At 47.4% G+C, this 20259-nt stretch overlaps 1 protein-coding gene across 4 annotated transcripts; it reads right to left on the bottom strand.

Annotated features, from left to right (window-relative positions):
• Nucleotides 1–2401: 2401 nt before the first annotated feature.
• LOC144611887 (WD repeat-containing protein 20-like) lies at nucleotides 2402–20156 on the bottom strand. Of its 4 annotated transcripts, none has more exons than XM_078431220.1 (4): nucleotides 19678–20156; nucleotides 14688–14870; nucleotides 8429–9688; nucleotides 2402–3192 (listed from the first exon to the last, which is right to left on the bottom strand). In XM_078431220.1, exons 1-4 carry the CDS (start codon nucleotides 20014–20016, stop codon nucleotides 3139–3141), a joined length of 1836 nt encoding a protein of 611 aa, XP_078287346.1. In that variant the 5' UTR covers nucleotides 20017–20156; the 3' UTR covers nucleotides 2402–3138. The 4 variants fall into 4 exon arrangements, with proteins under 4 accessions (XP_078287346.1, XP_078287349.1, XP_078287345.1 ...); XM_078431223.1 differs by having other exon boundaries at nucleotides 19765–20156; XM_078431219.1 differs by having other exon boundaries at nucleotides 2402–9688.
• Nucleotides 20157–20259: the final 103 nt, after the last annotated feature.

Here is a 20259-nt window from a genome sequence, read left to right as displayed (position 1 = left end):
GTGGCCCTTGTGGCTAAAGGGATCAGGGGGTATGGAGAGAAGGCAGGTACAGGATACTGAGTTGGATGATCAGCCATGATCATATTGAATGGTGATACAGGCTCGAAGGGCCGAATGGCCTACTCCTGCACCTATTTTCTATGTTTCTCCATGTTCTCCAGATATGCTGCCTGAGTCGCTGATCAATCCAGCACTTTGTGTCCTTTTTTGTAAACCGGCATCTGCTGTTCTTTGTGTTTACACCAATAATCACTGGCTTCCCATCATAAATCTCCATAATGTACTGAATACAGGTGAAAACACACGAGAAAAAATAAATCCAAAATTCTTGATTTATGGTTAGTGTCTTTTAGTTTTATTAACCGATAACATAATGGAGCTGTGGGAACAAGACCAATAACAGGATGATACTACTCAAGTAATTTGGAATATTCCCCACAGACGGTTGTTGAGTTTCAGAGTAATTTGAAGTTGGTAAATGTTCTTTTAGGCCAGACTGTGAGAAAATATGGAACCAAGGAGACTGAACTACAGGAGAGATTAGCTGTGATTTGACTCAATGGCCTTTGATCTTTGGAACTCAATCAGAATGAGTAAAACTAAAGCATTGTCTGGAAAATCAGCATTAAAGATTTGTGGCGGATGCCAAAATGTCCAACAGAGAATGTTTATGCATCAGAGGCAAACAAAAATGAACTAATAGGAAGGGTCATAAGATTCAGAAGTTGCAACCGCGAAGCCATTGAGTTCATTCGTGCAAACTGCCCAGAGGAGCATAAACAGACAAAATGGTAATGTATTTGAGGTTAGAACACAAAGTGCTGGAGTAACTTATCAGGTCAGGCAGTCTCTGTGGAGGACATACATCCTTCTTCAGGGTGTAAGAAAATAACTGCAGATGCTGGTACAAATCGGTATTTATTCAAAAAATGCTGAAGTAACTCAGCAGGTCAGGCAGCATCTCAGAAGAGAAGGAATGGGTGATGTTTCGGGTCGAGACCTTTCTTCAGACTGATCGTGTGGTGCAGCTGGTAGAGCTGCTATCTCATAATGCTGTCTGTGTGGAGTTTGCACGTTCTCCCCGTGATCGCACAGGTTTCCTCTGCATAATCCAGTTTTCTACCATGTCCCAAAGGCAAGCGGATTTGTAGGTTAATTGGCCTCTATTAATCACCCATAATGTGTAGGGAGTGGATGAGAAAGTGGGATAACAGAACTAGTGAACGATCTGCAGAGCATTGTTAAGGTGTTAAAACAAAGTTGTCACTCTTTTCTAAATCTACATTTATTCTGTGCACCTCAGGAAATTGCAACTAGTGCAGCTGTGCAAGAGAACATTATCCTTATGATAACTGTGAATAGATACCAATTAAGATTTGAAGATGTTAAATCCCATCTTCCAATAATTTATGGTCATTATTTTCATCCATAATTTGTCAAACCATGGCCGTGCTTGGATTCCTCTCAACTGGTGTCCCAGTGGAAGGCAGACAAATGCAACTTCTATCAAGGGTCCCACACATTACATTCCCCATACTCAAGCCCAGCTCTGAGTGAAAGTGCATCATACATCTATCGACTGTACCCCTTACAACAGATGGAGGAGGAAGGGAAGAGAAGAAAGCAGGAATGAAAAGATGAAAAAAGCAGTTGAGAAAAGGGATTAAATGAGAGGGGCCCCCACAGCTGTGTAAAAAAAACTTTCCCCCCTCTCCCTTTACAGCTATGCCCTCTAGTGTTGAACATTTTCAGCCTGGGGAAACGGTTCTGACTGCCCTCCCTTAATGCCACCACTGAACCATACCTGGGCAGCATGGTGGCACAGCAGTAGAGTTGCTACCGTACTGCGCAGAGATCTAAGATCGATCCTGACTACGGGTGCCGACTGGACGGAGTTTGTACGTTCTCCCTGTGGATTTTCCAAAGGCGTACAGGTTTGTAGGCTGATTGGTTTTGCTTAAAATTGTCCCTGGTGTTTAGGATTATGCTAGTGAATGGGGATCGCTGGTCAGCATGGACTCGTACCTCTATTTCTTGTTATATCAGTGTTTCGGCCTTCAGTATACTTGACAATAATATTAAAGGCTCACAATCCTCCGACTGAAGATGTTTCAGCTCTGTTCAGTCCCACATAGACACAAAAAGCCAATGACAAGGAAAGTGCTGAAAACTCCATGTGGCCTGAAAACAGACTGAACACTTCATCAGACCTGGAGGAGTGAGGAAATGAGCTTTACATTGCAGATAGGGAGGGGTAGAGAGAACAAATGTAGTATTTGTGATAGGGTGTACTTCATTTTTATTTCAGATTTCCAGCATCTTAAGATTTTAAATTTTCAACAAAATATTTAATGTTGCCCAAAGTGTATATTGTCTCTCCCACCCCATCACTCACAGCTTATACTCGTGGGTGGAACAAGTCAAGAAATGAAACTTTACTGTATTAGAAACATACTTTAAATATTTTAATAAAGGTGAAACCAGTCATTTGTTATCTCTTGCAAATCATCACATGTACAATATTTATAGCCAGAGGTAATGGCACCAGGTGTACTTCTTCACAATTCACTCCCGCAGAATTCGATCAAGTGCAAATTTTAAAAAGTGACCAACTCTACATTGCTCATTCCACTAACAGTAGCAAAAGCAGATTGCTCTGCCTAGCCTTCTATTGCTCACGTGTTTCCGCACCAGATCAGACACAAACCTGTATCATATCCTATTCCTCACTTGTGGGATATACATTGTTCTGTGGTCACGCTCGAGATTGCAGTGAGAATTGCACAGATTGCCTCTTAGTTAGTTTTCCTTAAATCATTGTCTATGTGCACAATATATAATAATCTATCTGTAATAAGACACTGATAAAGCTCCTGATTTTGCTCTCTGGGTTACATTTTAACTGTACAGTTTCATAAATTAGACGTGATTTGAGGTTCAAATCCACGGCAGGATTTAGTGTTGAACATTTATTAATAAATAAAGGAGTCCATTTCGGCTCACGACTGGTCAGATTGGGCATCCAAGAACTGGGACCACTGAGGCAGCAGCAGCTCTGATGTTCAACAGGCAGTTGCCTGGATACTTGTAGAGCTCTGGCAGCGCGCAATTGAATGTACGTCCGCAGAAGACTCCCAACTACACCACAGTGCCACTCGGTGAATTAGCTTGATTCTGTGCCGACAGTAAACCCTGGGAAGAAACACAGAGGAGGGGGAGGGTTACCACAACTCAATAGATAAAAGGTGGTAGGGATGGGTGCGCGTACCTTATTCCACAAGGCACTTCATGCGGAATAGACACAAAAAGCTGGAGTAACTCAGCGGGGCAGGCAGCATCTCTGGAGAGAAGGAAAGGGTGACGTTTCGGGTCGAGACCCTTCTTCAGACATGATTGAAATCTGCACTCTTCCAACTGTATTCCGTTGAAAATTCAGATTTTAGAGTGTTTCATTGTCATATGTCTCAAAATGGAACAAAACTCTTACTTGCAGCAGCAAAACAGATATGTAAACAGTGGTTTGTGGACACCATAATAAACAAAAGTTCAATATATAAGAACGAACAAACAAACAGTGTAGCACAAAGGAAAAAACAATGTCCCTTGTGCAATCGAGGGCAGTTTGTAGCTCGGAGTATAGTTGGAGTTCGTAGTGTTCAATTGTCTGATGGTTGTTGGGAAGAAGCTTCTCCTGAATCTGGATATTACAGTTTTCAATTCCCTATACCTTCTTCCTGATGGCAGGAGTGAAATGAGAGCGTGGCCAGGGTGTCATGGGTCTTTGATGATGCTGGCCGGTATAGATACTTTTAATGGTGGGGAGGTCAGTGTACTGATGAACTGGGCTGTGTTCACCTTATTGTGCAATCTTCTTTGTTCGTGGGCGTTCAAGGTGCTGAATCAGGCCCCGACAACCAGTCAATATGCTCTCTGCTGATCAGGTTGAAATAGTGTAAATGGACTGAAAGGCCGTCTATTCCTATGTTGTCTCCAGACAAACTTCACACACACTCAATGTTAACTATCTGTACACTGTGAATGGCTTAATTGTAATCATGTATTGTCTTTCCGCTGATTGGTTAGCATGCAACAAAAGCTTTTCACAGGCGATCCCCATACACTAGCACTATCCTACACACAAGGGACAACTTACAAAAGCCAATTAACCTACAAACATGTATGTTTTTGGAGTGTGGGAAGAAATCAGAGCACCCGGAGAAAACCCACCTGGTCGCAGGGAGAATGTACAGATAGCATCCGTGGTCAGGATTGAACCCGGGTCTCTGGCAACACCACCGCTACACAACCCATTCCTTCTCTCCCGAGATGCTACCTGACCTGCTGCGTTACTTCAGCATTTTGTGAATAAATACCTTCGATTTGTACCAGCATCTGCAGTTATCTTCTTATACTACCGCTGCGCAATTGTGCTGCCACATTCTTAGGCATCTGAGAAGATTCAGCATGTCGAAAAGGATTCTCTCAAACTTCTACAGATGCACTCTAGAAAGTATTCTGACAGGATGCATTTCAGCCTGTTAGGACTACCCTGCTCGTGACCGCCTGAATCTTCAGAGAATGGTGAACACAGCCTTGTTACTTCCTGCTATTCAGTCCACCTTTACGGTGCATTGTATCAGGAAGGCTGGAAGTATTGTCAAGGAGACCCGCTGCCCTGGCCTTTTGCTTTTATCAAGGACAACTTCTTCCCCACACCTAACGGATTCTTCAATCACATCTTTCACAAACCCCGGAGGTGGTGCCATGTTCTCTTACTGTTAACTCTACCTCAATGAGTTATTCCGCTGTTATATTCTAGTGTTTCTTTGCACCTCTTCAGTTTGCATTGCAATATCTGCACCATTCTGCTGCTTCACATTCATTGATGTATTTAATAGTATAATACATACTGTTTTAGATTAGTTTATTGTCACGTGTACCCTGGTACAGTGAAAAGCATTTTTGTTGTGTGCTATAGAGTCAGACTTAAACATAATTACAATCAAGCCATCCAGTGTACAGATACAGGATAAAGGAAATGTTTAGTGCAAGATAACATCCAATTAAAGATAGTCTTGGGGCCTCCAATTAGGTAGATGGTAGGTCAGTACAACTCTCCAGTTGGTGAGAGGATGGTTCAGTTCCCTGATAACAGCTGGGAGGAATCTGTCCCTGAATCTGGAGGTGTGAGTATTCACACTTCTCTTTCCTATGGGAGAGGGGAGAAGAGGGAATGGGATAAGACTGGTCCTTGATTTATGCTGGTGGCCTTGCCGAAGCAGCATGGTGTGTAGATGTAGTCAATAGAAGGGAGGTTGGTTTGCGTGATGGTCTGGGCTGCGTTTACTCTGAGCTTCGTGCCAACAAGGAATTTCGATGCAGCCTGATACACATGGCAATAAACTTATCTGCACCTAGTGACCAATCCTGGACATCAGACCTATCATGGTCTTCGGAAGAGTGAACTACACATTTAGCCAAATGATACCTTGATTCCAAAGAAATAGTGTACGCTTACAGAAGCATGTAGATTTTTAGTTATTAAGGGAATCTACAGATATTGAGTTAGGCCGAAAGTGCTCATATGGAAAGGATCAGCCATGATCTTCTTGAATTGTGGAGTAGGCATGAAAGACCAAATGGCCTACTCCCATGCTTTATATTCTTAATTAAAGTGGAGAAATTATATGTCCTTTGGTTGTATTCCCTATGATTTATAAGGTTGAAGATGTTTCATTGGTAACACACTGCCAGATTAGAATGAATCAGTTCTCGGATCAAGCTGTTATAACACACTCCTGCGTACAAGAGGTGGCAAACTTAACAGCTCCTGGCTAAAAGATGAACTCATGCTAAATCAACCATTAATTTCAGGTTTGTGTGAGATATTTTGTTAATCAAAGAAACACAAAGCACATGCAGCCTTGTGGATATAGATTCTAAATAAACCATAGACGGTAGTTGAGGCAGGCACAATAGGGGGTGGGGAGAGAACAAAAGGAAGTGCCAGCGTGCTTTATAACTTTGTCAGTGCCATAGGTGGCTGCTATTTGCATACATTGGGTATGCAAGCAAAGAATCTCACTGCCTCGTCACATGTGACAATAAAGTACTCCATTCCATTCCAACATTTAAAGGACATTTGGACGGGTATGTGGATAGAAAAGATTTAGAGGGATATGGGCTAATCAAGAGCAAATGGGACTAGCATAGATGGGACATCTGGTAGCAAGGACGAGTTAGGCCAAAGAGCTTTTTTCAGTGCTGGATGACTATTATTGACTGGAGCAACATAATTATTATAAGGGTCAAAACAAAGGTTGCATCTTCATGAGAGGGTGGATTGGGACTGCACAGTGGGGCAGCAGTAGAGGTGTTGCCTCACAGAGCCAGAGACCCAGGTTCGATACTGATTATGGGCACTGTCTGTACGGAGTTTGTGTTCTCCCTGCGTGGGTTGTCGCAGGGTGCTCCAATTTCCTCCCACATTAAATGAAGTACAGGTTTGTTACTTAATTGGCTTCTGTAAATTGTAAATTATTCCTGGTCTGTAGAATAGAACTAGTGTACGGGGTGATTGTTGATCGGTGTGGACTCAGTGGGCCGAAGGGCCTGTTTCCACGCTGTGGCTCTAAAGTCTAAACAGAGAAGGAGACAGTCAGAGGTAAAAAACCCCGAGTAAATGATCGGAAGGTGCAAGAAGGAAACAGACAGACACATTAAATTTCTCCCAAATCCACCACCTCTCACAGGATATTTGGCAGAATTTTATGCGCAGACATCTTGAATTTAGTGTCTTAAACACAGCAAAATGTATCAAAGTGCATCGCAAGAGCATGATCTGACAAAATGTGACTAAGCTACCCAAGAGGATATTTGGACCAAAAGACCCCACATCACCCTGGCCATGCTCACATTTCGCTTCTACCATAGGGAAGATGGAACAGGAACTTGAAAACCGTGACTGCCAGGTTGAAGAATAGTTTCTTTCCAGCAACTATCAGGCTCTAGACGACACAAACCTCAACCATGAACATCGATGGACTGTCTTTGGTTGCACTAAGAACTTTTGGGTTTTTGCATGTATAATGATTATTAATTTCTTTTTATATATTACCTGTGTGTATTGTGTTTACAGGCCTATAATGCTGCTACGAGTAAGAATGTCATTTTGTTGTGGGTACATATGACAATTAAACACTCTTGAATGTTGATAAGCCTTTCATATACACTTTGCCACTGTAATCAATTGATCAATTAAAAGCTACACTAACGTGCATTTATACATGAAATGACATATTTTTAGCGCCTTTCACCACCTCAGAACATGCCAAAGAGCAATGTGATTCTAATGTGTGGTCACTTGCTGTAATGTAGCATCCTTTAACATCACAAACTGTTCTGCAGTCTGTCAATTGCCAGCCAACACAAGACACCCTTGTGTTGAGAAGGTAGACTCAAGAAGCTAGAGTAACTCAGCAGGTCAGGCAGCATCTCTGGAGAACTCGTTATCACCTAGTCCACAGCCAACAATGGACCAGTGTGCTCAACCTTTCCTTGATCAGTTACTTTTTGTATATCTTTCATTCATTTATTCTATATCTCTCTATATCACCATCTATGTCTCTCATTTACCTTTCCCCTGACTCAGTCTGAAGAGGGGTCTCGACCCAAAATGTCACCTATTCCTCTTCTCCAGATGCTGCCTGACCCGCTAAATGACTCTAGCTTTTTGTGTCTATCTTTGGTTTCAACCAGTATTTGCAGTTCCTTCCTACATATTGTGTGAGAAGGTATTATACTTGGTCAAAGGGGCTGGTTTTCAAGCAGCATTGTAAAAGGAGGGGGGTTTAGAGTTGCCACACTTTTTACCGCCGCTGACGGGGGGGGGGGGAGCAGAATAGGTTCATAAGTGATAGGAGCAGAATTAGGCCATTTGGCCCATCACGTCTACTCCGCCATTCAATCATGGCTGATATATCTTTCCCTCTTAACCCAATCTCCTGCCTTCTCCCCATAACCCCTGACACCCATACTAATCAAGAATCTCTGCCTTAAAAATATCCACTGATGACCTCCACAGCCTTCTGTGGCAATGAATTCCACAGATTCACCACCTTCTGATGAAAGAAATTCCTCCTCATCTCCTTGCTAAAGGAATGTCCTTCAATTCTGAGGCCGTGACCTCTGGTCCTAGACTCTCCCACTAGTGGAAACCTCTCCACATCCACTCTATCCTGGCCTTTCACTATTTGGTAAGTTTCAATGAGGTCTCCCCCCTCATTTTTCTAAACTGCAGCGAGTACAGGTCCAGCGCCGTCAAAGGAAAGCAGTATTGGAGGAGCACACACATCTGAGAGGGGTTCTAAGGCAGGAGGAGGTTACAGAGACGATGCCTCTGCCCTGTCCCCATGCCTCCCATACTCACCACTTTACCTGGCCGTGCCCAAGTGCAAATGAAGCCTTCCTGGCAGGCAGTGACTATGCAGTCCTCCAGAAATATCAACACCGTTAGTCTCTCGTGTGCGATCTTTTTACAGATCAGAGGCTCCAGCAAGGGCACCTCGTCCATGCGCGGGCACAGTGTGGTGCCCAGGGTCTTTGCCGTGTCGGCTTTGGCACGGGTCACCATGTGGAGCTTATCGTTGCTCTTGCTGATGACGTGCCCGATGCTGTGGTTGCGCTTGTGGTCCTTCTCTGCGCCCTTGACCTTGCGCTCGTGGTAGGCCAGGGTGGCGAACTTGCTGACGGAGAAGGGCGCGGGGCCGTCCGCGTGGCCCTTAGCGTTGGCCACCGCTGGGTGGGGCAGGCTGTTGGAGCGGGAGAGCGAGTGGGGCACGCAGTTGGCGGTGCCAGCCTCCAACGCCAGGCTGCCACCGCTCAGCGAGCCCGGCACCGTGGTGCTCAGCACGTTGGTGTGCGTCCGAGCCCGCGAGAGGGACTGGTGGGGGAAGAGGATGTCCTCCGTCAAATCCCACAGGCAAAACTGGGTGTCCTGGCCCACGGAGCCAAAGCGATAGGTGACTCCGGCAGCCCGCCCCTCCGTGGAGTTGTGCTTGGAGAGTCGGGATAAAGTGCTGTTGGTGCGATCACGGGCAAGGGGGAGCGCGGGTTCCTGTAATTCCTCGTCACTGCCGCTGAACTCTGGTGGCTCCCCTTCGTCCACGCTGCTCGTGTACGGGTCAAATGCCACCACGCTGACCCAGGACTTGTGACCGTGACCCCTGGCGATCACCCGGCAGTCCCAGAAAGACCAGACGGTCACCAGGTCGTCCTCGCCGCCCGTCACGATGTACCTCCCGTCCGGGCTCCAGCACACGCACAACAAGCCACCAAAGTAGCTCTTCATGGCGCCGTACAGCTCCATCGAATCAAAGTGGAAGACCCGCAGGCTGCCATCCTGGCTGGCGCACGCCACGTGCTTCCCGTCCGGAGCGAAGGCAAACTCGTGCAACGCCCCCTCGCCCACTGACCACTTCAGCAGCGGGTTGCGGCTGGACTTGCTCTTGCAGGTGTAGACAGAAAAGCCGGGCCCCTGCTTCAGCGGCTGGTAGTGGGGGGCGGTGGTCCCGCACGGGTGGTCCACGTTGTAGAGGTAGAGGTTGCCGCTGGTGTGGGCCACCAGGAAGAGGCTCTCGGACTCAGGCATCCACTTCAAACAGGTCACCCTGGTCTTGTCGATGAACCTCTGCAGTGGGAACAGAGAGAAAAGCCGTCGTCAATAGACAATAGACAATAGGTGCAGGAGTAGGCCATTCAGACCTTCGAGCCAGCACCGCCATTCAATGTGATCATGGCTGATCACTCTCAATCAGTACCCCGTTCCTGCCTTCTCCTCATACCCCCTCACTCCGCTATCCTTAAGAGCTCTATCCAGCTCTCTCTTGATAGCATCCAACGAACTGGCCTCCACTGCCTTCTGAGGCAGAGAATTCCACACCTTCACCACTCTCTGACTGAAAAAGTTCTTCCTCATCTTCATTCTAAATGGCCTACCCCTTATTCTTAAACTGTGGCCCCTTGTTCTGGACTCCCCCAACATTGGGAACATGTTTCCTGCCTCTAATGTGTCCAATCCCCTAATTATCTTATATGTTTCAATAAGATCCCCCCTCATCCTTCTAAATTCCAGTGTATACAAGCCTAATTGCTCCAGCCTTTCAACATACGACAGTCCCGCCATTCCGGGAATTAATCTAGTGAACCTACGCTGCACGCCCTCAATAGCAAGAATATCCCTCCTCAAATTTGGAGACCAAAACTGCACACAGTACTCCAGGTGCGGTCTCACCAGGGCCCGGTACAACTGTAGAAGGACCTCTTTGCTCCTATACTCAACTCCTCTTGTTATGAAGGCCAACATTCCATTGGCTTTCTTCACTGCCTGCTGTACCTGCATGCTTCCTTTCAGTGACTGATGCACTAGGACACCCAGATCTCGTTGAACATCCCCTCTTCCTAACTTGACACCATTCAGATAATAATCTGCCTTTCTATTCTTACTTCCAAAGTGAATAACCTCACACTTATCTACATTAAACTGCATCTGCCATGTATCCGCCCATTCACACAACCTGTCCAAGTCACCCTGCAGCCTTATTGCATCTTCCTCACAATTCACACTACCCCCCAGCTTAGTATCATCTGCAAATTTGCTAATGGTACTTTTAATCCCTTCATCTAAGTCATTAATGTATATCGTAAATAGCTGGGGTCCCAGCACCGAACCTTGCGGTACCCCACTGGTCACTGCCTGCCATTCCGAAAGGAACCCATTTATCCCCACTCTTTGCTTTCTGTCTGTCAACCAATTTTCTATCCATGTCAGTACCCTACCCCCAATACCATGTGCTCTAATTTTGCCCACTAATCTCCTATGTGGGACCTTGTCGAAGGCTTTCTGAAAGTCGAGGTACACCACATCCACTGACTCTCCCCTGTCAATTTTCCTAGTTACATCCTCAAAAAATTCCAGTAGATTTGTCAAGCATGATTTCCCCTTCGTAAATCCATGCTGACTCGGAATGATCCTGTTACTGCTATCCAAATGCTCAGCAATTTCGTCTTTTATAATTGACTCCAGCATCTTCCCCACCACTGATGTCAGACTAACTGGTCTATAATTACCCGTTTTCTCTCTCCCTCCTTTCTTAAAAAGTGGGATAACATTTGCTATCCTCCAATCCACAGGAACTGATCCTGAATCTATAGAACATTGAAAAATGATCTCCAATGCTTCCACTATTTCTAGAGCCACCTCCTTAAGTACCCTGGGATGCAGACCACCAGGCCCTGGGGATTTATCAGCCTTCAGTCCCATCAGTCTACCCAAAACCATTTCCTGCCTAATGTGGATTTCCTTCAGTTCCTCCATCACCCTAGGTTCTCCGGCCCCTAGAACATTTGGGAGATTGTGTGTATCTTCCTCAGTGAAGACAGATCCAAAGTAACGGTTTAACTCGTCTGCCATTTCTTTGTTCCCCATAATAAATTCCCCTGCTTCTGTCTTCAAGGGACCCACATTTGCCTTGACTATTTTTTTCCTCTTCACGTACCTAAAAAAACTTTTGCTATCCTCCTTTATATTATTGGCTAGTTTACCCTCGTACCTCATCTTTTCTCCCCGTATTGCCTTTTTAGTTAACTTTTGTTGCTCTTTAAAAGAGTCCCAATCCTCTGTCTTCCCACTCTTCTTTGCTATGTTATACTTCCTCTCCTTAATTTTTATGCTGTCCTTGACTTCCCGTGTCAGCCACAGGTGTCTCTTACTCCCCTTAGAGTCTTTCCGCCTCTTTGGGATAAATTGATCCTGCAACCTCTGCATTATTCCCAGGAATACCTGCCATTGCTGTTCTACCATCTTCCCTGCTCAGGCCTCCTTCCAGTCAATTTTGGCCAGCTCCTGCCTCATGCCTCTGTAATCCCCTTTGCTATACTGTAATACCGACACTTCCGATTTTCCCTTCTGCCTTTCCATTTGCAGAGTAAAACTTATCATGTTGTGATCACTGCCTCCTAATGGCTCTTTTACCTCTAGTCCCCTTATCAGATCAGGATCATTACACAACACTAAATCCAGAATTGCCTTCTCCCTGGTAGGCTCCAGTACAAGCTGTTCTAAGAATCCATCTCAAAGGCACTCTACAAACTCTCTTTCCTGGGGTCCATTTCCAACCTGATTTTCCCAGTCTACCTGCATGTTGAAATCTCCCATAACCACCGTAGCATTACATTTGTGACACGCCAATTTTATCTCCTGATTCAACTTGCACCCTATGTCGAGGCTACTGTTTGGGGGCCTATAGATAACTCCCATTAGGGTCTTTTTACCCTTACAATTCCTCATTTCTATCCATACTGATTCAACATCTCCTGATTCTATGTCACCCCTTGCAAGGGAATGAATATCATTCCTTACCAGCAGAGCAACCCCACCCCCTCTGCCCACCTGTCTGTCTTTTCTATACGTTGTGTACCCCTGAATATTCAGTTCCCAGCCCTGGTCCTCTTGTAGCCATGTCTCAGTGATCCCTACAACATCATACTTGCCCATGACTAACTGAGCCTCAAGCTCATCCACTTTATTTTTAAACTACGCGCATTTAAGTACAACACTTTAACTTCTGTATTTACCTCCCCTCTCACATCGGTCACAAATGGCCCTGCCCTTAATCTCTTTTCCCCTCTAGAACTTCTGTTCCCATTCTTCCGAGAGTCTTCTGCAATATCTCCTGTATTCCCTTTAACCTCATCTTCATATTCACAATTTGTTAACCCCTCCCCCCCACTACTTAGTTTAAAGCCACAGGTGTCGCACTAGCAAACCTGCCTGCCAGAATGTTTGTCCCCCTGCAATAGGTGCAGGAGGCCATTCGGCCCTTCGAGCCAGCACCGCCATTCAATGTGATCATGGCTGATCATTCTCAATCAGTACCCCGTTCCTGCCTTCTCCCCGTACCCCCTGACTCCGCTATCCTTTAGAGCTCTATCTAGCCGTCAGCCTCAAACAGGCAGGAAACTAGCAGAAGATGGGACACAAAATGCTGGAGTAACTCAGCGGGTCAGGCAGCATCTCTGGAGAGAAGGAATAGGTGGCATTTCGGGTCGAGACCCTTCATCAGCTTCAACTGGTAGCACTGAAGAGCTGAGGTCCCTTGCACAGGACAGTGGGGCAGCACAGTGGCAGAGTTGCTGCGTTACAGCACCAGATTCAATCCTGACTGCGGGTGCTGTCTGAATGGTCTCCCGGTGACTGCGTAGCTTTTCTCCGGGTGCTCTGGTTTCCTCCCACATCCCAAAGACATGCAGGCTTGAAGATTAATTGGTTCTGTAAATTGTCCGTAGTGTGGATAGAACTAGTGTATGCGTGATCATTAACCGCATGGACTAGGTGGGCTGCAGGGCCCGTTTCCATGCTGTATCTCTAAACTAAACAGCTGTCATTGGGGAGTTTTTAGTCACTAGCTTGGCAAGTTCCCAAGAATCTCATCAGGCTCTTGAACACTGCACACCACCACCCTCAACGATGAACGTCTATGGACTGTCTTTGATTGTACCAAGGACCATTGTTTTTTTTGCACTAGTATTGTAATTATTTATTGAAATGGTGTTTATTATTTATCTACGTGTATTACATTTATAAGCTTGCTATGTTGCGGCAGGTAAGAATTTCACCGGTCCATTGACAATTAAACCCTTTCTCAACACTTCGAGACAATGATCTCCATAGTGCATGGATCTTGACTTCTAAGCAAATAATCGTAAGTGTACTCAAGGCAAACTTCAACATAAAGCTATTTCTGAAGACCATAATTGGTTGAAAGGGCGGTAGAGTTGCTGCCTTACTGTGCCAGAGACCCGGGTTTGACCTTGACCAAGGGTGCTGTCTGTACGGAGTTTGTACGTTCTCCCTGTGACTGCGTGGGTTTTCCCACACTCCAAAGACGTGGAGGTTTTGTAGGTTAATTTGCTTCGATAAAATAAGTAAATTGTCCCTAGTGTGTAGGATAGTGCTAATGTACAGGAATCACTGCTCAGCATAGACTTGGTGGGCCATAGGGCCTGTTTCCAGGTTGTATCTCTAAAGTCTAAATTGTAAAGCATGATTCAAGGAGGTAGTCATTGAGAGTTAACTCAGAATATAGAGTTGTAGGGACAAGAGTTGTGGAATCACACAGCACAGAAAAGGCCCACCATGTCCATACTGATCATCAGGGACCCATCATATGTAGGAAATAGAGGGATATGGATCGAGTGCAGACACATGAGATCAGCTTAACCTGGCATCATGTTTCGCTCAAATATTGTGGTATACTTAATTTATTTCGGAGATATAGCGCGGAAACAGGCCCTTCGGCCCACCGAGTCCGTGCTGACCAGTGATCCCCGCACACTTACACTATCCGACACACACTAGGGACAATTTACAGTTATACCAAGCCAATTAAACTACAAACCTGTACTTCTTTGGAGTGTGAGAGGAAACCGAAGATCTCGGAGAAAACCCACGCAGTCACAGGGAAAACGTACAAGCTCCGTACAGACAGCACCCAAGGTCAAGATCGAACCCGGGTCTCTAGCGCTGCAAGGCAGCAACTCTAACGCTGCGCCATATTGTTCTATGTTCTGCATTCTATCTGGTTATAAATTGCAGCCAAATCTCAACAAAAAAAGTACTATTACATTACCTCTTCGTTGAAGAGTTTGCTGGTTTCCTTCTTGATGGGATCCAGGTACTGGACTTGACCTGCAGAGAAGCCGACTACGAGCGAGACACTGTCGGGCGAGGCAGTGAACTGGTTAAAATCGTGGCAGGTGGGCTGCGTACCCTTGTAGATCCGCTTGTCGATGGGTTTGCTGAGGTCGGCCGCCTACAGAGAACATAATATACCCACTTTCAGTCAAGCCAGTGCCGAACCTCCATGCAAACAATTAAACCAGTCGCCACTTTATGACTTGTTTAGGAAGGAACTGCAGATGCTAATTTACACCAAAGATAGGCACAAAATGCTGGAGTAACTCAGTGGGACAGGCAACATCTCTGGAGAAAAGGAATGGGTGACGTTTTGGGTCGAGACCCTTCTTCAGATTGCGAGTCAGGCAAGGGGTATGAAAAGGTACAGAACAAATCAGCTGGCACCAATGGCCAAGGAGCCCACAACGGTCCATTGTTGGCTGTGGAGGAGATAACAAAGGGATACGAACAGTGAAACTAGCAGGACTTCTAGGGTGGGGGAGGGATGGAGAGGGAGGGAATGCAAGGATTACTTGAAATGAGAGAAATCAATATTCATACCACTGGGTTGTAAGCTGCCCAAGTGAAATATGAGGTGCCGTTCCTCCAATTTGCATTTGGCCTTGCTCTGACAGTGGAGGCAACCCAGAGCAGAAAGGTCAGTATGGGAAGGGGAGTTCACATGTTTGGCAGCCAGGAGATTGCATAGGCCAAGGCGAACTGAGCGTAGGGATTTGTCGAGCCTAACATGTTGGTAGGAATTTGAAATTGCAAACCAGTAAATTGTGCGTGGTTACATTTTAACAAAACTATTTCAAAATCGACAAACTCTACATCCAATTTATCTTCAAAACTCCAGGTATGTTTTGAATGTAGGCCATTCAGCTAAATATTGCCGATCTTATTTTATCAAAGAAACCTCTTGAACCATAAGTATTTGTGCCATTTTTATACAGCTTTCGCCAGATGCTAGGTTCTATTCCTTCCTCTGGCTTTCCATTTCACTCCACTTCTTTCCTTATCTAACACCCCATTCATCTCTAACTTTCATGACTTACTCCACTTATCAGCCAATCAAACCCCCTTACCTATATCCACCTCCCACTTGCATAAAACACAAAGTGCAGGAGTAATTTAGCGGGTCAGGCTGCATCTCTGGAGGACACGGGCCGGTGACGTTTTGGGTCAAGATCCTTCTTCACATTGAATCAGTCTATAGACGGTACTGACCTGAAATGTCACCTATCATTTGCTAACCTTTGACCTACAGAGCACAACAGTACAGCACAGGAAGAGGCCTTTCGGCCCATAATGTTTGTGCCGAACTTGATGCCAAGTTAAACTGGTCTCATCTGCCTGTACATGATCCATATCCCTCTATTTCCTGCACTGCCACGTGCCTACCTAAAAGCTTCTTAAACACCACTATTGTAGCAGCCTCCACCACCACCCCTGGCAATGCATTCCAGGACCCCACCACTCTCTGTGTAAAAAAACTTGCCCTGCACATCCCCTCTGACCCAAGAGCTATGCCCTCTTGCATTGGACATTCCCACCATGTGAAAATGGTTCTGACGGTCTACCCTATCTATCGGTGCCTCTCATAAATTTTATATATTTTTATCAAGTGTCCCCTCAACCTCCGATGTTCTAGAGAACAATCCAAGTCTATCCAACCTCTCCCTGTAGCTGAAGCCCTCTAATCCAGGCAGTGCATCGGTAACCTTCCTCTGCAACCCTCCACATCTTTTCTGTAATGGGGCAATCAGAGCTGCACGCAAAACGCCAAATCCTAAAGGAGCTGCATCATGATTTCCTGGCATATACTCAATGCCCCTAGCAATGAAGGCAAGCACACCATGCACTTTCTTTACTTATCTACTTTTGCTGCCAATTTTCACTGAGCTATGAAATTGGACTCCAAGATCCCTCTGCACATCAATGTGTTAAAGGTGTTGTCATTACACCTTTCCCCTTACATTCAACCTCCCTCAGTGCAACACCTCACACTTGCTCGGGATAACCTCTTTCTGGCATTTCTCCGCCCATTTTTTCAGCTGATCTATATCCCACTATATCTTCTGACAGCCTTCGTCACTGTCTGCAACTCCTTCACCAACCCATCAACGTTTAAAAAGAATGGTCTCGACCCCAAAATGTCACCTATTCCTTTGCTTCAGAGATGCTGCCTGACCCGCTGAATTACTCCGGCACTTTGTGTCTATCATCAACATTCAATAATCTTCATAATCATCATAATCTTCTGGATCAGCCTACAATGAGGGACCTTGTCAAAAGCCTTACTGAAATCTATGTACACAACATCCACTGCCCTATGATCATCAATCTCCTTCGACACCCCAAAAAACTCAATCTAGTTAGACATGAATCAAGCGAGCAAGACACATCCTATCTCTTTTCCAGCTATGTGGTGCAATGGCACAGCGGAAGAGATGCTGCCTTACAGCGCCAGTGACCTGGGTTCGATCCCGACTACGGATGCTGTCTGTACGGAGTTTGAACATTCTCCATGTGACCGCGTGGGTTTTCTCCAGGTGCTCCAGTTTCCTCCCACACTCCAAAACCGTACATGTTTGTAGTTTAATTGGCTTTGGGAAAATTGTAAATTGTCCCTAGTGTGTAGGGACAGGATGATCACTGGTTGGCGCGGACTCAGTGGGCTGTGTCTCTAAAGTCCATGATCCCTGAGTCCCAACTCGAAGCGTCACATGTCCATTTCCTCCGCAGATGCCACCTGATCCAGATTCCTCCAGCTGTTTGTTTTTTACTCCACATTACAGCCTCTAGTCCTTAGTCTCCTGTCTCCATTTCACTCCACAGATAAGACACAAAAAGCTGGAGTAACTTTACAGGTCAGGCAGCATCCCTGGAGAAAAGGAATAGGTGATGTTTCGAGTCGAGACCCTTCTTCGGACTGTCCTATCAATTTCACTCGCCATTGTTTTTGTAAATAGATTATTTGACCCAAAACGTTGCTGATTACGTTTCACCCACAGATCGAGTCAGAGAGTGATACAGTGTGGAAACAGGCCCTTGTAAATCTTCTCTGTACCCATTCCAGCTTGACATCTTTCCTATAACATGGTGCCCAGAACTGAACACAATACTTTAAATACGGCCTCACCAACATCTTATACAACTTCAACATGACCTCCCAACTATACTCAATACACTGATGGATGAAGCTAATGTGCCAAACTCCTTTTGACCTACCTGCGACTTCTAGATCCCTCTGCTCTACAACACTCCCCAGAGCCCTACCATTCACTTTATAGGTCCTGGCCATGTTAGACTTACCAAAATGTAACACCTCACATTTCTGCTGCTTGATCCACTGAGTTCCTCTCGCAGTTTGTTTTTCCACATTGACACCTCCAGACTTTTGTTCCCTATTAATACCTCCCTTTCCTTTTCTCACTTAAAATCTCATTGTTGACACGCTTTGAATCTTGCTGTCCAACCCCCTGTCAAAAACAGTAATCCTTTCCCATTCAATTCCATTGATGGGATCAGGTGTTTTCCTGGCCTCCTGCATTTAACTGATGCCTTTTGCCCCCAAGTTATTTATCGGCAGCAGATGTACCCCGGGCTACCAGGCCTAAAGTAACCCATCCCAGCCCAGTCCAGGCCCAAACTTGGGGAGCATTCCCCTACTTAATCCCAGCATAACTTTTATTTAAATAAATTCACGTTACAGATCTGGACATTGCTCGCAGACCGTAGGATTTATCGCCTGAATCTAATTGCCCTTGAGAAGGTTGCAGTAGTTTAGTTAGTTTAGAAGACAACATGGAAATATCCCAGGCACTTCAGCCCACCACATCTGCACCGATCATCGATAACCCGTTCGTTCTCTGTTATTCCGCTTTCTCATCCACTCGAGAGGTGGGTTTACAGAGGCCGATTAACCTGCAAACCCTTGAATCATCTCCACCCTATCAGTAACACTTGATTCCCATTCTATCTCAACGTTTGACCTCCCTCTCCGATCCAGCCATCGTTGTCTGATCTCAGCCTTGTTCTGACCACAGTGCGGGGGAATGGTGGTGAGACAGGATTCGGACCGGTCCTCCCTTCTCTCCCGGGCCGGGTTCGGTGACAGCCTCCTATGCTCCATTCCTCGAGTCTCCCCCGGATTGTCCACCCTCTTCCCGTTCTCCCCTCGAACCCGGCTCGGTTCTACATCAGTCTGAAGAAGAGTCTCGACTCGAAACGTCACCCATTCCTTCTCTCCAGGGATGCTGCCTGTCCCGCTAAGTTACTCCAGCATTTTGTGTCTACCTTCCATTTACACCAGCATCTGCAGTTCTTTCCTACACGTTCGGTTCTACCGCCCCTCCATTCCCGGACTGGGCTTGGTTGCCCCGATCTCCTGGGCTCGGTAAATCTCTCTCCCCCACCCCCCCGGACCCTTCACCCCCCGGACCCTTCGCCCCCCGGACCCTTCGCCCCCCGGACCCTTCACCCCCCCGAACCCTTTACCCCCCGGACCCTTCCCCCCCCCCCGGACCCTTCACCCCCCCCCCGGACCCTTCACCCCCCCCCCCCCGGACCCTTCACCCCCCCCCCCGGACCCTTCACCCCCCGCGGACCCTTCACACCCCCCCCCCCGGACCCTTCACCCCCCCCCCGGACCCTTCACCCCCCCCCCCCCGGACCCTTCACCCCCCCGGACCCTTCACCCCCCCGGACCCTTCACCCCCCGCGGACCCTTCACCCCCCCCCCCCGGACCCTTCACCCCCCCCCCCGGACCCTTCACCCCCCCCCCCGGACCCTTCACCCCCCCGGACCCTTCACCCCCCCGGACCCTTCACCCCCCCCCCCCGGACCCTTCACCCCCCCCCGGACCCTTCACCCACCCCCCCGGACCCTTCACCCCCCCGGACCCTCCATCCCCCGGACCAGGCTAGGTTCCTCTCACTGTTCCGGACTGGACTCGGTTCCCGCAGTCTGGGTACATCTCTCCCGGTTCCTCCCTCCCCCCGCTCCGGGCCAGCGCCGGCCTCACCTTCCTGGGCCCCCGGTACAGATAGAGGTAGAGCTCCCGGCCCACGTTGAAGCAGATGCGGTCGCCGCTGCCGCTCTGGTCGTGCACGTTGACCATGGAGACCCGCACGGGGTTGGTGCCCTGCGTGGCGCTGAGCGGCACCCGGTTGGGGCGGCTGTACTCGGACAGGCTCAGCAGCTTGTAGGCTCCTTCCCGGGTGCGGAACTGCGACTTGATCTCGTTCAGCTCCTTCCCCCCGCCCTCAGCCGCCATCTTCAGCCCGAGCCGCAAAACAGCGGCTGCCCTTCGCGGCTCCGCCCGTCGCGGGCCTCCGCCCACAGCGCCGCCTCCCGGCCTCCGCCCACAGCCCGGCCTCCACCGACAGCGCCGCCTCCCGGCCTCCGCCCACAGCCCGGCCACCACCCACAGCGCCGCCTCCCGGCCTCCGCCCACAGCCCGGCCTCCTCCCACAGCGCCGCCTCCCGGCCTCCACCGACTGCGTCACCTCCCGGCCTC

This window comes from Rhinoraja longicauda, chromosome 41 (assembly GCF_053455715.1).
Source record: "Rhinoraja longicauda isolate Sanriku21f chromosome 41, sRhiLon1.1, whole genome shotgun sequence".
NCBI classification, from domain to species: Eukaryota; Metazoa; Chordata; class Chondrichthyes; order Rajiformes; family Arhynchobatidae; genus Rhinoraja; species Rhinoraja longicauda.
This window is presented reverse-complemented; position numbering and strand designations above follow the sequence as displayed.